Raw genomic sequence first — 18,822 nt, 5'->3', positions numbered from 1 at the left:
AAGCCAATTCACGCATGCCAGATCCTGAACCAATTAAAATGTCGATTTTACCAGAATATGTTTGGGATGAACTAGCGATGGAATTATTTGGACCATTACCATCAGGAGAGTATTTATTTGTTGTAGAAGATATATATTCCAGATACCCATTTGTTGACCTAATGAAAATCACAACAGCACCAAGTATTATAAATAAACTAGAAAGACTGTTTGCTATATTTGGTTATCCTAACAAAATAAAAAGTGACAACGGTCCACCATTTCAAAGTGAGGCTTTAAAATTGTGTTTTGAAAATGCTGACATAAAACTTATTAAAATAACACCGCGATACCCGCAAGCAAACGGTATAGTAGAAAGATTCATGCAAGTAATAGCGAAAACAATAAAAACAACTCATTTTATGGGCAGAAACTGGAGAGAGGAACTTCAATGTATGCTTCGAAATTATAGATGTTCTCCTCATGCTATAACCGGAAAAACACCAAGCATATTGTTATTCAATAGAAACATCAAAAATAAATTTCCTTCAATAATAATTGAGAAATCACCATACGATAAAGAATTGAGAGAGAGTCAAAGTAAAAAGTATGCAAAAGTAAAAAAATACTTTTATGAGAAACATAACGCAAAGGAGAGATATGATGTTAAAGTAGGAGACCAGGTTCTCCTAAAACGACATGAACGGCGAGGAAAACTAGATTCAAAATATCTAAACAAGAAATACATAGTTAAAGAAAGAAGGCAAAGTTTAGTTATTGTAGTAGATGAAGAAGGAAACGAGTTGACGCGTAACATACAATTTATAAAAAAGATTTTAAAACCTGATGAGTTTATACAAAAGGAAATACAAGTTAATGATAACGAAAGAACAAAAGCTGATAGAAAATCGTATCCCAAGCGAAATCATAGACCTGTGAATATTTATCATTAAGTATCAAGATCTATTAATCTGATAAGAAAGGTTTTTCCCAAACAGGGGGAACTGTTGAGAATGATAACTACGTAATTATGTAATACAAATTACGTAAGTGCGTTCTTGTGGAACGCATTATAAAAACATGCATAAGAATAGGAATTAGAAACTTTATAATAGGTTAGAATTTGCGTTACTTTAAAAGTTGTATAAATATATCTTTATTGATTGATCTTAAAATAATATATTTAGCCAAATATATAAAAGGGTTATATGCTTAGGCGGATCACAACAATGATGACGGCATTCTACTGGGTTTAATGGCATGACAAATTCAGTCATAAACCCCTAAATAAGCAAAATGTAGACAATGGCATGACATGACATGGCATGACAAGTTCAGTCTAAACCCCTAAATAAGCAAAATGTAGACAAAAAATTAAAAAATAAGTAACTTAGTTAACCTTCAAGCGGATGCTCATTTGAGCGAGCGGGCGCCGTAAACTTTACTTCAAGCAAAAAAACAAAAACATACAAAAAAATATTTTGTTTACATAAAGTTTACAAAAAAATATTTCATTTACAAAAAGTTTACAAAAAAATATTTTATTTACATAACTAATACTAAACAAACATAAATAAGCAAAAACGTATGTATGTATATATATATATATATATATATATATATATATATATATATATATATATATATATATATATATATATATATATATATATATATATATATATATATATATATATATATATGTATATATTCACATATATATACATACATATTAAAATATTTTAAATGAAATATAAAACTTTATAATGGAACTTAAAGTTTCATGCCATGCAGCAATCATCAGCCATATTATTCAAATATAAAATAAAAACCGTTATAAAAGTTTAGCGTTGCAACGACATTTGATGTCAGGTATACGTGATCTGATATTTGCTAATCGCCGGAATCAAAGTTAGATAGTAAAAAAATTTTCTAACGCTTACAAGCAGAAACCAATTGATTTTTTTTGTTAAGTAGTAATTGACTATCAAAAGTCATAATAAAATATTTTTCACTGATGTAAAAGTTGCATTTTTTTTGTAAGTGGATTATAAGATTGGCATTTTTAATTATGTTCCACCTAATTATAGGCATGTTACCTGCGTCTTTATGTTTCCAGATTTCTTTGGAAAGTTCTGTATCATCCCTATACCCGGTTGCATTAAATGATTTAAGGTGGTTTGCAAATCTGAGTTTGAATGCGTTTTCACTAATACCGATGTAAAATTTTTCCGTAAGACTGAGATTTTCTTAATGTAGTTGCAATTTATATCATTAGCGGTGAGTAAAGAAAAATACCAACTAACTCGCACACTTCCGCTCCATCAAATGCACCCATGGTAACATCAAACAAACCGCTCGATTTTCTAATCTTGGTCCATCTTGGTCCAAGTAATCCAAACTTGGTCATAGGTAAATAATAAAGGCTTACGCGCGTGGAGAATTAAAGATTTATGATCAGCATCAATGGAATCGTATTGTTCTCCAAAGTTTATGGAGTCAATAAGCAGCTTTTCATTAATAGAAGGGTAAAAGTCAATGATGTCGAAAATAAGGAATTTATAAAAATGTTTGTCATTGATGTTTTTGAATCAATTTATTACATTTTGTGTACTATTCCACTGATTTAAATGCAAAATATTTCTTATGTTGGTGTTAATATCTGATAAAATCGGTTTACTTATTCTATCAACTTCATTCTTAGCTGGGTTAACTAGACGAACAGTAGGATTATTTAAAAAATTAGGTTTATGGTCTTTTAATGTAATGAAACAATTAAAAGAACTGTTTATATTGATTTTTTTAAAAACGTCATGGTTCTTCAGAATAGTTTTTCCTTCTTTATTAATGTGATCTTTTACTATAGGGTTAGTTTTTTTATAATTAGATGTAGTAGCGTTCATTAAAAACTTATTGCATTCGTCTTTTGATAATTTATATAAATTTGATGTTTTATCTGCGTATGTGTAAGTATACGTTGATTTTGGAATAGAAGAAATGTCTTTTTTAAATTTATTTTGGAAGGCGCATTGAACCATCCTAACTGTAAGCTTTTAATTAATTTGAATAAATCGCATTCAAACGCACGCATATCTTTAATCTGTTGTGGACAATATGGTGTGTTAAAACCATAAGAATTAAAAGTGTTATTATTATTACTATTATTATGAATATCATTCATATCGTTAGACTGGTGATTCATGAAGAAAAATGCCTTCCATCGCATCCTTTTAATTAATATCTCAGTTTGTTCAAGTAGTAAAAGTTTAATTTTGCTACCAGCAAAATTAAACTTTTACTATTTGCTTGATGATTGTGATAACACATGAAACTCAGAGTTGCAATATTAAATTATATTATAAACATTAGCATTTAGCTAATTCCTGGTACTGCGGGTAACAGTAACCTATATATTATATATATATATATATATATATATATATATATATATATATATATATATATATATATATATATATATATATATATATATATATATATATATATATATATATATATATATATATATATATATATATATATATATATATATATATATATACATATCTACTTTCCATACTTAATGAACTTTCTTATCATTTTATTAAGCAGTTAAAGTCTTTAAAATGTAGGCAATTTTACAAATGCAATCTAAAAACTTGATTACTGGCTAGGAAGTGAGCCGACCCCGGCTAAAAATGAGACTGATCTTTTTTGATTAGAATTGGACTCACTATTTGTATTCGCATAATCAAAATATACAACTTTTGTCATAAAATGAAGCTCAAAATTAAATGTTTGATAATTGTTGCATTATATTGATGCTGATTTATTTATTCGAACAAGCGACACGCATGTTTTGGAGCTCGTTGTTTTTCTAAAGTTTTATTAAGTTTGTAAACTTATTCCACCTCTTTTAATAAGGATAAAAAAAACCATGAAAAGCTATTGTTTAATTATTCTAGAAACAAAATGTGTTCAGCATATTTTGCCAACTGTGTCAACACCATCTTTCGTAGTATTGTAATCTATCATTACTAGTTTAACATTAGTTGTAGGATATTATTTGTGTGTTGTAATGTTAACGACAATATAGCGATAATATAACGATAATATAATGACGGTATAACGATAGAATAACGACAATATAACCGTAGCATTTTTTCAAGGCACATAAGAAGTGATCATTTTATCTTTATGGAAATAAACTGATCTGAAACTTTTTACTCTTACATAAAAAAAAAGTATTCCAAAATTGCTAAGAATATATTGAAATAATTATAATTAATCTTTAATCAGTATCTAATCAAAGATTGTATATCTATCTAATTTGAAGCACTCTATAAGTTAAAATAAAACTTAAAATTTTGTAGTGATTTGAAATATTTAGATAAGGGATCGTCCATAAATAATGCAATGCTTAAATTATTTAAAAAACAGAAACAGGAGATCTTAAGCTCTTTTACGCGGCGATTTTTATTAAACTTGATGTGATCTATTTTACCTTTTTAATTTAACTTTTGATCTTTTTTGTTTTGTTTATTAGTGAAATTTACCGTTGCGTAATTTATGGACGAGCCCTAACATAAATCAGAGTATAAATTATATTTAGATTAGATATTTAATATTGCTTTATGTTAAAACACATTAAATGCTGATTTAGATTTTAAAATAAACAATTATTTTCAAGTCAATTATGTAAAATTGTATTTTATTTTCTATAGTTTGGTCGTTAATACCTTACATAACCATTCACTCATGTTCAGGTAGTGGTTTAAATCGAAATACGGGAAGCAATCTACAGAGAGAAGGATTAAGATTTCCAACTACGAATTATAAAATGGATCACTATCAAAAACAACGTGACTTTATCAACTCAAAATCATTTAAAAGAAGCAAAGAATTTAAAATACAACCTCGGTTTGATAAAAGTTCAAATGTTTTACCAGATGTGTATTCAGATTCTGAAAGCATTCCTTATACAAATCCAGATGAGGAAGATGCGTATACAAAAGGTTTAATTAATGCACTCACTAAAAACGATGATCTTTTGCTTAAAGGCTCAAAATACGATATAGAAAGTCTAGTCACAGGGGGTCTCAATATCAATAAAAACAGCGTCCATCGCAATCGTGAAACTAACGACAACAAGAATAAAGTGCTAGAAAAAGAAAATTCGCTTATCAATATGGAACACAATCAACATAATATTCACTCTAAGGAGCATGGTATATCAAACAGTCACTTTAATGGAGATAATACTATGACGTATAACCACGAAAAAGGGGATAACAATATGAATAGTCACGATGAAGTAGAGTCTACTATTAACAAATATCTGTACTCTGATGATGTTAAAAATGATTTGCTTTCTGATAATGTACCTTTAGATTCCTCAATAAAAAATGAAGTTTTAAAATACATCGATCAAGACAAATCTGAAACTGATGAAACAAACCACAAGATGGAAGAAAATGATCACTTTAAACATTATGAACATGAATTAAAAATAGGAGAAGACGAAAGAGAAAAAAACAAAAACTATAACAAATTTGAAAATGAATTTAATAAAGATAGTAAGTTCGAAAATGAATTTTTTTTTGATAACAAACATAAAAATAATAGAGATAGTTTTGAAGACGGAAGTAAACACAGTTCCTTGAACGGATATTCTGAAAACATGCGTTATCAAAATGACTTTAATAAAAACTTTCCTGAATATCATACAAAAGAAACAAATTATTTATCCCATGATCAGCATCAAGATATTAATGAGAATGAAAATAATTCTTACGAAAAATTTGGCGAAACACACAATAAAGTTGAAAGTAACAACGAACTATTTGAAAGTTCACAAAAAGACATCAATGCCGATAAAAAGTTTACAACTAATCTTAGCAATAAAGGTATTTTGTTTCTTTAAACTTTCAATAATATTTACCACTACAATTTTTTTCATAAACTTTTTTTGATATTATAGGTTTTTATAATAACGGAATCAAAGTAAAAAAAATAAGCTAATCAAAAAGAAGTAAATATTGAAAAACCATTATAACAACATATTTTTTCGTTACTATTTTTTTTATAGCTGCAGAGAATTTTAAGCTGTATTTAAATTTATACGCGATAAAAGCTGTATTTAAAAAATGAGCAAATAAGATTTTATTTTTAGTTTTTTAAAAAACTTTAATAGACATTTCTCTAATTCGATTGCACAACTATTTTCTCAACATTAAAACAAGGCCAGTAAGGACAAAAATTTAAACAAATAGCGACAAATCACTTAAATAATCGTTCTAGGTTACTAATTTTTCTGTTTATCTATGAAAAAAAATTTTGAATTTTTGGTAAAACAATTTACAGAAGACAATAAAAAATTCACAAATGTCAAAGCCATGATAAATCATAATAAAATTGTTGAAATTGGATTCTAAGATCAACTATGCATTCCTTGTTTTGGTGCATGTCCAGATGGACTTGTACCATATATATATATATATATATATATATATATATATATATATATATATATATATATATATATATATATATATATATATATATATATATATATATATATATATATATATATATATATATATATATATATATATATATATATATATATATATATTTGTGTGTGTGTGTGTGTGTATACAGTACAATCTCTCAAATTCGAATCTTCTTAATTCGAAAACCTCCATAATTCAATTAAATGCAAAGCCATCGTGAAATACGTTTAAGAAAAATCAACTTTCTATAATTCGTAAATCTCCCTAATTCGAACTTTTATTTTCCCCCATAAAATTCGAATTAGAGAGGTTCCTCTGTATATATATATATACATATATATATATATATATATATATATATATATATATATATATATATATATATATATATATATATATATATATATATATATATATATAAATTAGTAAAAACATACATAAATTAGTAAAAACACTAGTTTTCTAGTTTTCTTTAACAAGTTGCTTCACCATCAGTAGATCCTACTGATGGTTTAACAACTTGTTAAAAAAAATTAGATAAGTGTTTATACTAATTTATTATTGCTCTGTTTTTTCAGAATATTGAGCACTCTTGTTGTAAAATACAATAACATAGTTTATATATATACATATGTACATATATATATATATATATATATATATATATATATATATATATATATATATATATATATATATATATATATATATATATATATGCAGATATATATATATATATATATATATATACATGTTTTTAAAAAAGAGCACTAATAAATTTGTAAAAACACTGGTCTATTTTTTTCTTCCACAGACTGTTTCTTTTTCTGGAACAACCTACCTGAACCTTCCTGATGAACCTACAGAGGAAAAAACAGCCTGTCAAAAAAAAACAAATTGTGTTTTCACTAATATATATATACATATATATATATATATATATATATACATATACATATATATATATATATATATATATATATATATATATATATATATATATATATATATATATATATATATATATATGTATATATATATATATATATGTATATATATATATATACATATATATATATATATATGTATATATATATATATATATATATATATATATATATATATATATATATATATATATATATACATATATAAAGTTTTTAGTGATTTGAATTAGAACAAAATAGTATTGCCCCAAGTTTAAGGTATATCAAATTTAACCATATAATAAGATCTCGACACAGTAGATTTTTTTTTTTGTTAATTCACCTCTTTAAGGCGCAGAAGGCCACTAATTATGAGGAGGCTACTTAATTGTGGTTATAATCCTCTCTCAACTCTATAACTCCGAAACACGAAACTTGAAGAACAAGGTCGCTGCGCGGAGAAACAAGTTGAACGCGATACTATCAGGGACGTGGTAGGGATCGAACTCGGAACCTCTCGCTTATGAAGCGAGCCTACCACTACACCACTACCGCATGTTTTGTTCCTTTTTTTTTGTGTCTAAAACCAAGAAGTAAAGTTTAAAATAAAAAATGTCTTAGCCATGTTAATAACATGAATAGTTAGTCAATCGATAGTTGGTCAATCATGTTTTACCTATAACCAGATATGTAAAATATGAAGGATATATAAACAATTCTTTGAGTAACTTTTCTTCAGAATGATGTTCAGGATGATAATACTTCATACTTTCACGTTCATTTCTAGGATTTAAATATTTAAATAAAATGCCAAAAATTTCTTATCTCATGCCAGTCAACGAGTTAAAACATTTATCATCTTTTTTGTAACTAAAAATATTATTTTTCAATCGGTCGTTGATTATTTTTAAACTTTTATATTCTTCAGGCAAGCTCCATTAGTTTTCATAAACTATTACTAATTTTTTTTAAATGATTGTTTTTGCAACAGCTTACAGTTTTCACAATTTTAACTATTTGTGAAATCCAGTAATGTATAAAATTTTTTATCGCTTAACTTTTTCGTGAGCTCTGCATATTTCTGCATAGATATTTTCAAGGTAATTTTTCTTGTGTCGTCTTAAATGAACACAAGCTTTAAACTTCATGTCTTTTTTCTAAAGATTTTTTACTGCTACTAATTTTTATCTCCTAAGGCCTAAAGTGAAACTCCCGCACTTTAGTGCGTTTCATTATTTCAAAATTATCAGCACCTTCTTTACGTCTATATTAACATATTTTGTTACACCAAGCTGAGTGAACGTCGTATTTTTTCTCTTGGTTCGGGAAAGAAAACAGACCAATATTAGCTTTTTTTATATTGCTATTATAAAATGTATTTCCATACAATGATATACAGTGATACTTTTCTCTTCCACTTTTTTTCAATATTAGTCAATAATGCTATAGTTAAAATAAGACATTTTTATTTTGTACGAATATAGTTTGTTTAGAACTTTGTCTATATTGGCCTCTTTTTGAAGCTGAGAAATCAGTTTCGCAATCAAATTAGAAAAATGTCTATTGAAAACTTTTTTTTTTTATTCTGCCCTTACTATTGGGGATAATGAAATTTGCAAGTTGATGATTAATGGAAAGAACACTTAATTAAGAAAATGACCTAAGGTAACAAATACAAAAAAAACTTTTTGATTTTTTTTTTCACTGATAGAACAAGGCTGACGACGCTGGGAGGAAGGGGGGAGGCGCATAGAGGCCGTGCTCCCACTTTTTTTCTAAGAAAGTTTTTTTTCATATAGAAATTTCAAAATATTGAAGATCTTTTTTTAGAAATTGACAATTGTACCCCCTCCATTTACTTCTAAAACCTCGTTGTCGACCTTGAAGGAATGAATAGATTTTTAATATCAAGATATGACTTGAACATGAAATGAAAAGTTTAAAAAAGAATTGAAAAAGTTGAAATAAAAAGTTTAGTCATTCGGGGCCAAAAATGATGCCAGTAAATAGATAGGGGGGGGGGGGATTGTACTGAAAAGTTTGACAATAGTTGACAATGGGGAGAGTGTGTTCAGACCAGTTTAAAGTTTAATGTGTATGTCTATGAGCATTTCTTTTTTTTTAATTACGTGTGGTAAATACGGATTTTTAATTTTTTAAAGGAATGGGAGGGGAAGAATGAACAAAAACTAACATTATCTTTGAGAGAGAGAGAGGGGGGGGATAAAGATAGTCAAAGATTGATACAGTTTGAAAAAATGCTGGAGGGAGTCGAAAAACAAGGAATAATTGCTGACATCATTTATGGACAGCCCCTTCTATAAAAAGCTAAACTTAGATTAAGTCAAGTTTTTCACAATTGTACAACAACTAAAAATATATAAGTATATTTTTTTAATCTTTTAGTTTGCATTGATAACATGTCGTATAATATAAACTTGGAATTTGGAAGAAGATCATACTGATCTTGTCGCCAGAACCATAAAAAAATTGCAATATAAATACAATATAATACTAGAAGTGTAAATCAAAATAACAATCTAAAATAGTTGAAATAATAAATGATTAAAAATTATATTTCAAAAATATTTAAATATATTATTCATTTTAAAAATAACATTCTTATTTTTAAAAAATGGAATAGAGATCGACAAGCTTAACAATTTTATTCCAAAGATTAGGTGCTTCATAAGTTTTACAAAACTGATTAAATTTTGTTTTACAAAAGGGTTAGTTAAAAAAGCTATTATTTAGGAAACTATATATTTTCTATGCTTAAAGGGTGTATAGATCTTTAAAAACATTTAATATTGGGATATTCATAAATGTAAAACTTTTTGTAAACAAAACGTAAACTTTTTGTTTATGTATATTTTTGTTTTGTTAACCATGTATATATTATATAATGATAATATTGATATATGAATGGTTATAAAGGTATTATAAATGTAAAGTTCATGAACGTTTAAACAAATGCTCCGTATTTAAAAAACAATTTGAAAGATATTATTTGATGGTAACTTTCTTTTAGAGTTCGGAAAAATTAGTATGCGCAGATATTCGCCGATAAATTGTGCGCATACATTCGCATAATTATGCGCACAACTTTTTTTGCGATTTCAATTCAATAAAAACCGTTTAATTGTTTTGACTAGACAGACAGACAAAAAAAACGAATTTTAATTCTAGTTTTCATGAAATTTTTAATTAATGTGCTTTCGAAACAAAAAAATCATCAGTTTTAATAGTGGAATTAAAAGTTAATAACTTTTAATTTCCACTAATAATCTCTTTAATTAAAGCACTTATAAATAATAAACTTAATTTAAAAACTACAAAAGTTCTTTAATTAAAGAGAAAAGTAAGTAATATAATGAAAAATTGAAAGATTTAAGAAACTCGTGAAAGCAGGGGTGGATCTAGGATTTATTTCTCCTTTGGTAAAATTTTTGTGTGTAAATTTCCGCTCCCCCCCCCCCCTTTCCCAACCAGTTTCAAAACCCCATCCCTTTTCATGAACAACTACTATCAGGTGCCACAGAAATGCCCCCTACCAATTTATCAATTGTGAATTTTTTTCTATTTACCTGAATTAATATTTTTTTTAAATTGTCACTTCACCTTATTTATTATGACCTCTCTCCCTGTTTACTTTGCACACTAGAGTTTTATGACTGAGTAAAATTTTTTTTATTATTCGTGTTAAAAATCTTGACAAATATATGACATTATCTTTTCTATAAAAATATCCATAAATTTAAATTGAATTGAAATTATACCTACAATTTAAATTCAATTTAAATTTATGGATATTTTTTATAGAAAAAATAATGTCATATATTTGTCAATTATCTCATTCTTGAAATCCACAGTGTACACTACTAAAAATAAAGAAAACAATTTTAATATTCAAAACTAATTTTAAAATGATTCTTAAAACCTGAATATTAATACTTTCTGAACAAATAGTTAAAGCAAACTTCTATTAATTGAGTATAAACTAAATTCAGAAATATGCTGATACTCCACCTCCACAGTTAAGGTTGAAAGAGTATCTGTCTGGAAGGCATTTGTTTAAAGCACATGAACCATGTCAAGGTTCCTTCCTATTCATGTGTACAATTTTTTATGCAGAATGATTGAAGGCATATGACAGAAAAATACACCATCAATTAGCGAACTGCTTTTCCCAGCGCATTTTTATTCCTGGATTACATATAAAATATAATATATTATGGCAATATGCAGTAGTGGATCAAGACTTTTTGGGGCTCAGGGCTGTTTTAAAGCAGGAGGGCCCTTTCCATGATTAATCAAAAAATTTATTTTCAGAGTTTCTTTTAAAATTATATTTTTCTATGAACCAAAACCTCCAAAACTGTGGGACCTTGGGCTATAGCACTGGCGATGTAACTCCATAAGGAAATACGCAAATGTTTTTAAAACTTTAAAAAGTTTAAAAAAATATACCTACTGAGCACAATCCACATTTTTAGATAAATAAAAGATTTAGATAACGTGATTTTCAAAATGCAATTTATTGAAAGAAAATTTTTACTTACCACTGCTAACTATGCCATTAAATTTTGGATGTTGGAATACAATGTCAAATTAAAATACAATTTTATTGAAGTAAGAACCTGAAAAACACCAACTAACAAATACTTTTAAACAATAGTTAACAATACTAAACTAGAGAGGCAGTAAAAAGATTTGATCTAAAGTAAATTCAAAAAATTTAAACAAAACATTTACAAACAATTCTTACAATCCTTTAGATTTTTTTTTTTAAATATGTAAAGGTAACTCACTGCTGCGAGTTACCTGCACAGGTAACACATTATGAATAACTGAACCAATAAAAAACACAACTCTTAGACGGTGCTTAAAACTTCTAATTTTTGGCACCAACCATCAACTGTATAATTTAAATAAAATAAGGCTGATTAATAAGAAATAAGAAATATGTATAACTGACAGTTATTGCTAGGCATCAAGCTTTAAGCAACATTAATCAGTTGTATTATATCTGGAAAAAGTGTTGTTTATATTATAATTGACATCATGCAAAATCTATATTTAAGTTTATATTACAAATTGCTAGCATAGTTTTGTAATATTGCTGTTGTGATGTATATACATATATATATATAAATTATAAATTATGTTAGTGTATTCCACAAATAGAGTGCTCAATGTTCTAAAAGAACAGAGCAATAATAAATTAGTAAAAACATTTATCTAATTTTTGATTACTTCAACACTGTGTTTCACCATCAGTAGGTTCATCAGGAAGAATATGTATACATATATATATATATATATATATATATATATATATATATATATATATATATATATATATATATATATATATATATATATATATATATATATATATTATATAGATATATAACTTTTATACTTTATTTATATATAAAAAACAAATCTGTATAAAATATATATATGTCTACATATACAAACATAACAGCAGCATTATCACAAAACTATGCTAGTTGTTTGTAATTCACTAACCCAGCTAGCACACTTACGTTGGGCCAACGTATGTAAAACCATCGTAAACGTCGGCTGTTTTTTCCAAATCAAAACCAACGTTGATCCAATGTCATTTGTTTAATGATGAAATTAATACCGATGGAACTAAAAAACAGCTGGCTCATTTACATGGTTCAACGTATGTAAAAACATCGCAAAAAATTGATTGTTTTTACGATGTAAACCCAACGTTGATCCAATGTTATTAAACCGACGTTGATTTAATGTGTATAAACCAACGCTGAATTAATGTATGTAAAAACATCGCAAAAAGTTGATTTTTTTTACGATCTAAACCCAACGTTGATCCAATGTTATTCACCCGTCGTTGATTTGATGTATATACATACATTGGAACAACGTTGGATTTTATACAGTGGATTAACGTTACGTTTGCATAGAGAAAGTGCTGATATACAAATATACATTTGTATAATTTATGAGAATTATTTTTCATTTAGATATTTCAGTTCATCATGGAAATATATTTGCTTATATATTTTTCTCTTTTTTATGTAATGAAATATCAAGCTACAAGCAAAACAAACATTAATAATGTCTCTTTAATCAGATGCAACATAATAAGTATAATTATATGTAGTAAAAATTGTTAACTCAGCATCAAAATGGCGGAAATGCGTATATATAAATGCATTTATACATAATATATACGATTATAAATACGCGTATAAATACATAATATTTTATGTTTAAACGTATATGCATAACATGAAAAAAAAAAAAATTCGGTTCCGATAAAAGGTAAATATAAAGTTGAGGAAACGTAAAATATAACGTTGAATCAACTTAAAATACAACGTTTTACCAACGTAAAATACAACGTTTTACCAACGTAAAATACAACGCTTTGCCAACGTAAAATACAACGTTGTGCCAACGTAAAGTACTACGTTGAATCAAAGTAAAACATTACGCAATGCCGACTTAAAATACAACATTGAACCAACGTTGTTTTTTGGTTGTTGGCGACGTCGCATTTGTAACCAAAATGATATAAAAAAACGTTGGCGGTCGATGTTGGGCCAACGCAACGCACATTGTTCTAACGTTTTATTAATGTATGTGTGCTAGCTGGGTTGTCATCCTCTTAGTAGACAAATTGTTTTTTATTTGACAAGTAACTTTGTACCATTTTATCAATTTTATCAACAACAAAAAAAAAATTTAGAAGTCGTCCATAAATTACGTCACGCTAAAGGGAAGGGGTGGGGGGAATAGGCGATTTTGTGACGATTTGTTACGAGGGGGAGGGGGATATTTCGATTTTGTCACGCAACATTTTTTTTTTTTTCGTTTTAAATCTAGAAAAGACTTTCTTTTTATTAAAAGAGTACCTGACCAAGCCAAAACCCTCATTTAATGTATCTACATGTTGATTGTAAAAAAAAAAATTATGCCTAAATCTTACTTAGTTGATGTGCAAACTCGGTTAACGGAGTAGTTACAGCCTGTTAACGGACTGTTACGGCTGTAACAGTCTATGAGCAGTACACGTTCTGTGCTTTAATTTTATAAGGCAAGAACTTTATTTAGTTAGTGCAAAAAAGTATGCAGCAACAAAAAAACAACCAATGAGAACTAACTAGAAAAAAAAAAAATTTTGTTACCGAGAGGCGAACCTAGACCATCGGTTTTACTAGCCCGAGGCAGTATCCACGAGACCACGCTAACGCGACAAGTTGTGAGAAAATTATATTTATAAAATAGCATTTTGGCATCTACAATGTTAATTTATACAATTTTACACGGAACTATTGGGATGAAAAAACAGCATCAAACAGACTGAAAAGTACTCATTAATTAACTCAATGAAGCTTAGAAAATTATAGATATTATTATTTTTAAAATCGTTTTGTATTTTGTAAACTTTTGTTCCCCCTTCCTCCTAAAAAAATATTTGAAAAATCTTTAAGGGTGGTGTGTGTGCGTGTGTGTTTGGGGGTACGAAATTGTAACGAAATTTTAGGGGGCGGGGTCAATAAAGTGTTACGGATGCGTTACGAGGAAAAAGGAGGTCAAAAATTGCGTGACGTAATTTATGGACAACCCCTTACCACTTATTCCGAAGAATTCAAGTTTTTTAAGTAAAATATTGTGATTGACTGAGTCAAATGCTTTTGATAAATCGATGAAAACACCAAGTGTTTATTTTGATTTACCAAAAGACTTTGAGACTTCACGTGTAAACTAAATAATGGCTTGTTTAGTTTAGCAGTTATAGAGACTTGAATAAGATCAATTTTCTCTTCTTCTTGCTCTAGCCATCTATTTATACATTTGTATTATTATAACTTTTTTTCTTTTGTTAGCGAAATACGTAATTAATTAAGCATTTTTTTCAAAGCAAAGTTATTTTTTTTTAGTAAATTATTCGTAGAGAGGACAGAAATAGGACGATAATTATTAACTTTTGATTTTTCATCGTTCTTGTGAATCGGGATAATTTTGGCGATTTTTAGTTGGTCAGGAAAAACCCCTAGTTGTATAAATGCTTTGAAAACTTTAAAAATAATATATTTTAATTTTTCATAGCAATCTATAATTATGTTTTTGTTTATTTTGTCCGCGCCAATTGCTTTGTTTCTTTTTAAAGAATTGAAGGCTCTTTCAAACTCTTCAATTGATAAATAGGTGAAAAAGTGAACTATTGGTAGATTTAAAAGAAAATCATAAAAGGAAATATTACTAAGAGGAATTCTATTAGCAAATTTGCTTTCGATATCAGTAAAGTATTTGCTATTTCATTCATTGCTAATTCATTTGCTATTTCATTCCATTCACATATACAGATGTTGTTTATTTTAATCATTTTCGGTAGCATATTTGAGCAGGTTTTTTGTTATTTTTTAAAATGCTTTTCATAAATGTTTTGAGTCATTTTTATATTTTATTTTAGATATACTCTATACTAGACAGTCTTTATATGATTTTTATAAACCACTCTTTGGATCGACTCTTTTTGGATTCACTCCACCACTCTTTAGAAAAAGTCCTAGTTTACAAGAGCGTGACCAGGATGCATATTTGTAAACTCTAAATAGGCTTAGGATAAGTCTATATTGGGGTACTCTAAGCCTGACTTCTCTATAAATGTCACTAATTTACTATATATGGAACTTGTGACATTCTCTGTTTGTGGCTGTCTAGTTCAATTGTTTAAATTTTCTTAAAAAAAAATTATATGTACAAGGAAAATTATGATGTTCATAAACAAATTGAAAAATAATAATTTTGTTGTTGTTGCTATTTAATTTTTTTTGTTTATTATTTGTTTTCATTTTGGTTTTTCAAACAAAGGCGCGCACGTCACTTTCAAAATCAGCAAATCGGATTGCGCATTAGGGTACAGAAAAAACTTTTTTTTATTCTAAAAGCTTCGGAAAAGGCGTATTCTTATCTAAAATTAAATTTTAAATAGGGTTTCCTTGAATATTTTTTTGATCTGACGAAGTTTTAACAGTCAAATTTGCAAGTTTGTTTGATATTTGCTTCATAGTTATTATTTTGCATAAATCCTATCTGCAATGCAGATTCTGCACTTTTCAGGGGGAGGAAGAGGAAGCATCGAATTTTTTAAGAAGTTTTTATGAATAAAATATTTGCTTACAATAGTTCTTTAGACTTTCTTTTTTGTTTTAGAGAGATGATGTTAGTGATATTTGTTCGAACCTTGACGAACAAAGCCGCTGCGCGGAGAAACAAGTTGAGCGCGGTACTACCAGGCACGTGGTGGGAATCGAACTCGGAACCTCTCGCTTATGAAGCGAGCGCTCTACCACTACACCACTACCGCATAACGCAAAATGATATTTTAAAAACACTACGAAAACACTATTAAAAAAAAAACAATAATTTAACACATATTTTCGTCTATTGACGATAAAAACTTAATAAAACTTATTTTTTTTGTTATAAACACTGGTAACAACTTCCCTATGTTGAGCTCTAGCTCTAATATACCCAACTCTTGCTCCTGATCCAACTACCAACATAGATGCTACTATGTTGGTAGATGCGACCAAGAAAAACATCTAAACTGAACTTTGCAACAACTGCTCTTGAAGAGCAGTTGCTGCAAAGTTCAGTTTAGATGTTTTTCTTGGTCTAGTTCAAATATATCCAAAAAAATCATTACTTTCTTTGTTTCAAAATATGGTCAACTGCAAAGTCACGACCTTCTGCATTGTTATTAGATAACAAAGAAATTAAAACACTATTATAGCTTTTATACCAAGCTCTTTACTGTATGTAGAGAGTCACATTTTTTTTTATTATATCAGGTTAATTTTTGAGAATGCTCAATTGAGAAGGAATGTAATAGGAGGAATCTTCAAGTTTGTTTTTTATTTTTACATCAAAAAAAAATTTGAAATAAAATTGTAAACAGACTAAGACAAGTAACTTTAGATTTTTCAAATTCTGCTCAATTAAGACATATTTGCTTGTCAACATAAAGACGATTCCATGCCAATAGTGAACTATTTGACATGACTTAAGGGGTCGCATTGTGTTTTTCTTAGATTTAGATGGCAGCACACCAATCTTAACTGCTTTACATAGCTTTTAGGATTGTTTATGATCTGTTGATATGTTTTCTAGTATTGTTTCTGGAATGTCAACAAAGCTCTCTCCGTATGGAAGAGCATTAAATTGAGGATTATATTCCATTTTATCAACAAGAGAAAAAAAATTTCTTACAGGACCTACATATTTAGTACTACATGATGTAGGTCCATCAATTGCTTTTATTAGATGATACAAAAACAACTAATTTGAATGAAACATGCATATGACCTAGTGACACTTGTGACCTAACCATAATCCTAAACCTAACCTTTACCACCTTTCCGGCTTTTTTAATTGAAGAACTATCTGCTCTAAATACTAAACATGATTCAGTTTGATTATGTTGTTACAGCAAAAACCTTCAGCAATCTTAGCTGGCTTATCTGGATGTATAGGTTCATCAAGGGTAAAATGATCAAGATTTGGACCACCAGATTTCAAAGTTATGATAATTTGTTACTCTTTGATAGTAATAGGATGTAACGGTCCATTTGAATTATTTATTATTATTCTTGTTAAATATTATATGCATTTAAAGGTTTTGAGTTAACAATTTTCTTTGCATTCACCATGACTTTTTTTCTCGCTCTCAGGTAAGAGGATTCAGGGGTGAGAAATCCTGCTTCAATTAAATCTTGTATGTAACTTTGAGCAATTACTACAGTTACATTAGGTGAAATCCCAAAATTACCAAAAATAAACAAAAAATAGTTTTATAAAATAAAGTACTTTATGTTTGTTTTTGTTAATTCATCATCCAATCATTTGCTGCTCAGTAAAACAATAATATATATAATCACCTTATGCTAGCAATAACTGTGTTTTTTCTTGACTTAGAATTATCTAAAAATTGTTTTACAAGGAAAGCATAGATACTTAACTATTCCTTTAAAATACCTTTCAACCAACAATCTAATTTCATTATTTGGTTTTAAAGTAAACTATACATTAACTTGATCATAGTTTTTGGTGAGAGGAGGGTTCTCCAGACAGATCATTCTCACTTAGAAGTATTCTATGAGAACATGTAGTGAGGTCCATAAGTTTATCTAACTTCGATTTAAGTACTTCTTTTAATTTTACTTTAGTACTTCCACATGCAACGTTGTCTACTTTCTCCCGAAGAGTTTTTATTCGATAATATAGCAATTTCTTCTCAACAATAACAGGTTGTTGAAACTTAACACTTGCTTTTCTCCATTAAGCAAAAGCAAGTCAAACTAGTTTGCTTGCAAGATCTCTGTTAGAATATTTGTTTTGGT

General features: G+C 27.8%; 1 protein-coding gene across 2 annotated transcripts in view; it reads left to right on the top strand.

Annotated features, from left to right (window-relative positions):
- LOC136080698 (uncharacterized protein PF3D7_1120600-like) overlaps positions 1-18,822 on the top strand; it is an 81,498-nt gene that overhangs the window by 12,828 nt on the left and 49,848 nt on the right. For both annotated transcript variants that reach the window (XR_010638600.1, XM_065797678.1), the window contains exon 2: positions 4,704-5,885. Coding sequence is in view for 1 of the 2 variants with exons in the window: in XM_065797678.1 (XP_065653750.1) it covers positions 4,704-5,885 (1,182 nt within the window). In the remaining variant the exon portion in view is untranslated. The remainder of the gene's footprint in view (positions 1-4,703; positions 5,886-18,822) is intronic.

The sequence above is a fragment of the Hydra vulgaris genome, chromosome 05, assembly GCF_038396675.1.
Source record: "Hydra vulgaris chromosome 05, alternate assembly HydraT2T_AEP".
Classification (NCBI taxonomy): Eukaryota; Metazoa; Cnidaria; class Hydrozoa; order Anthoathecata; family Hydridae; genus Hydra; species Hydra vulgaris.
This window is presented reverse-complemented; position numbering and strand designations above follow the sequence as displayed.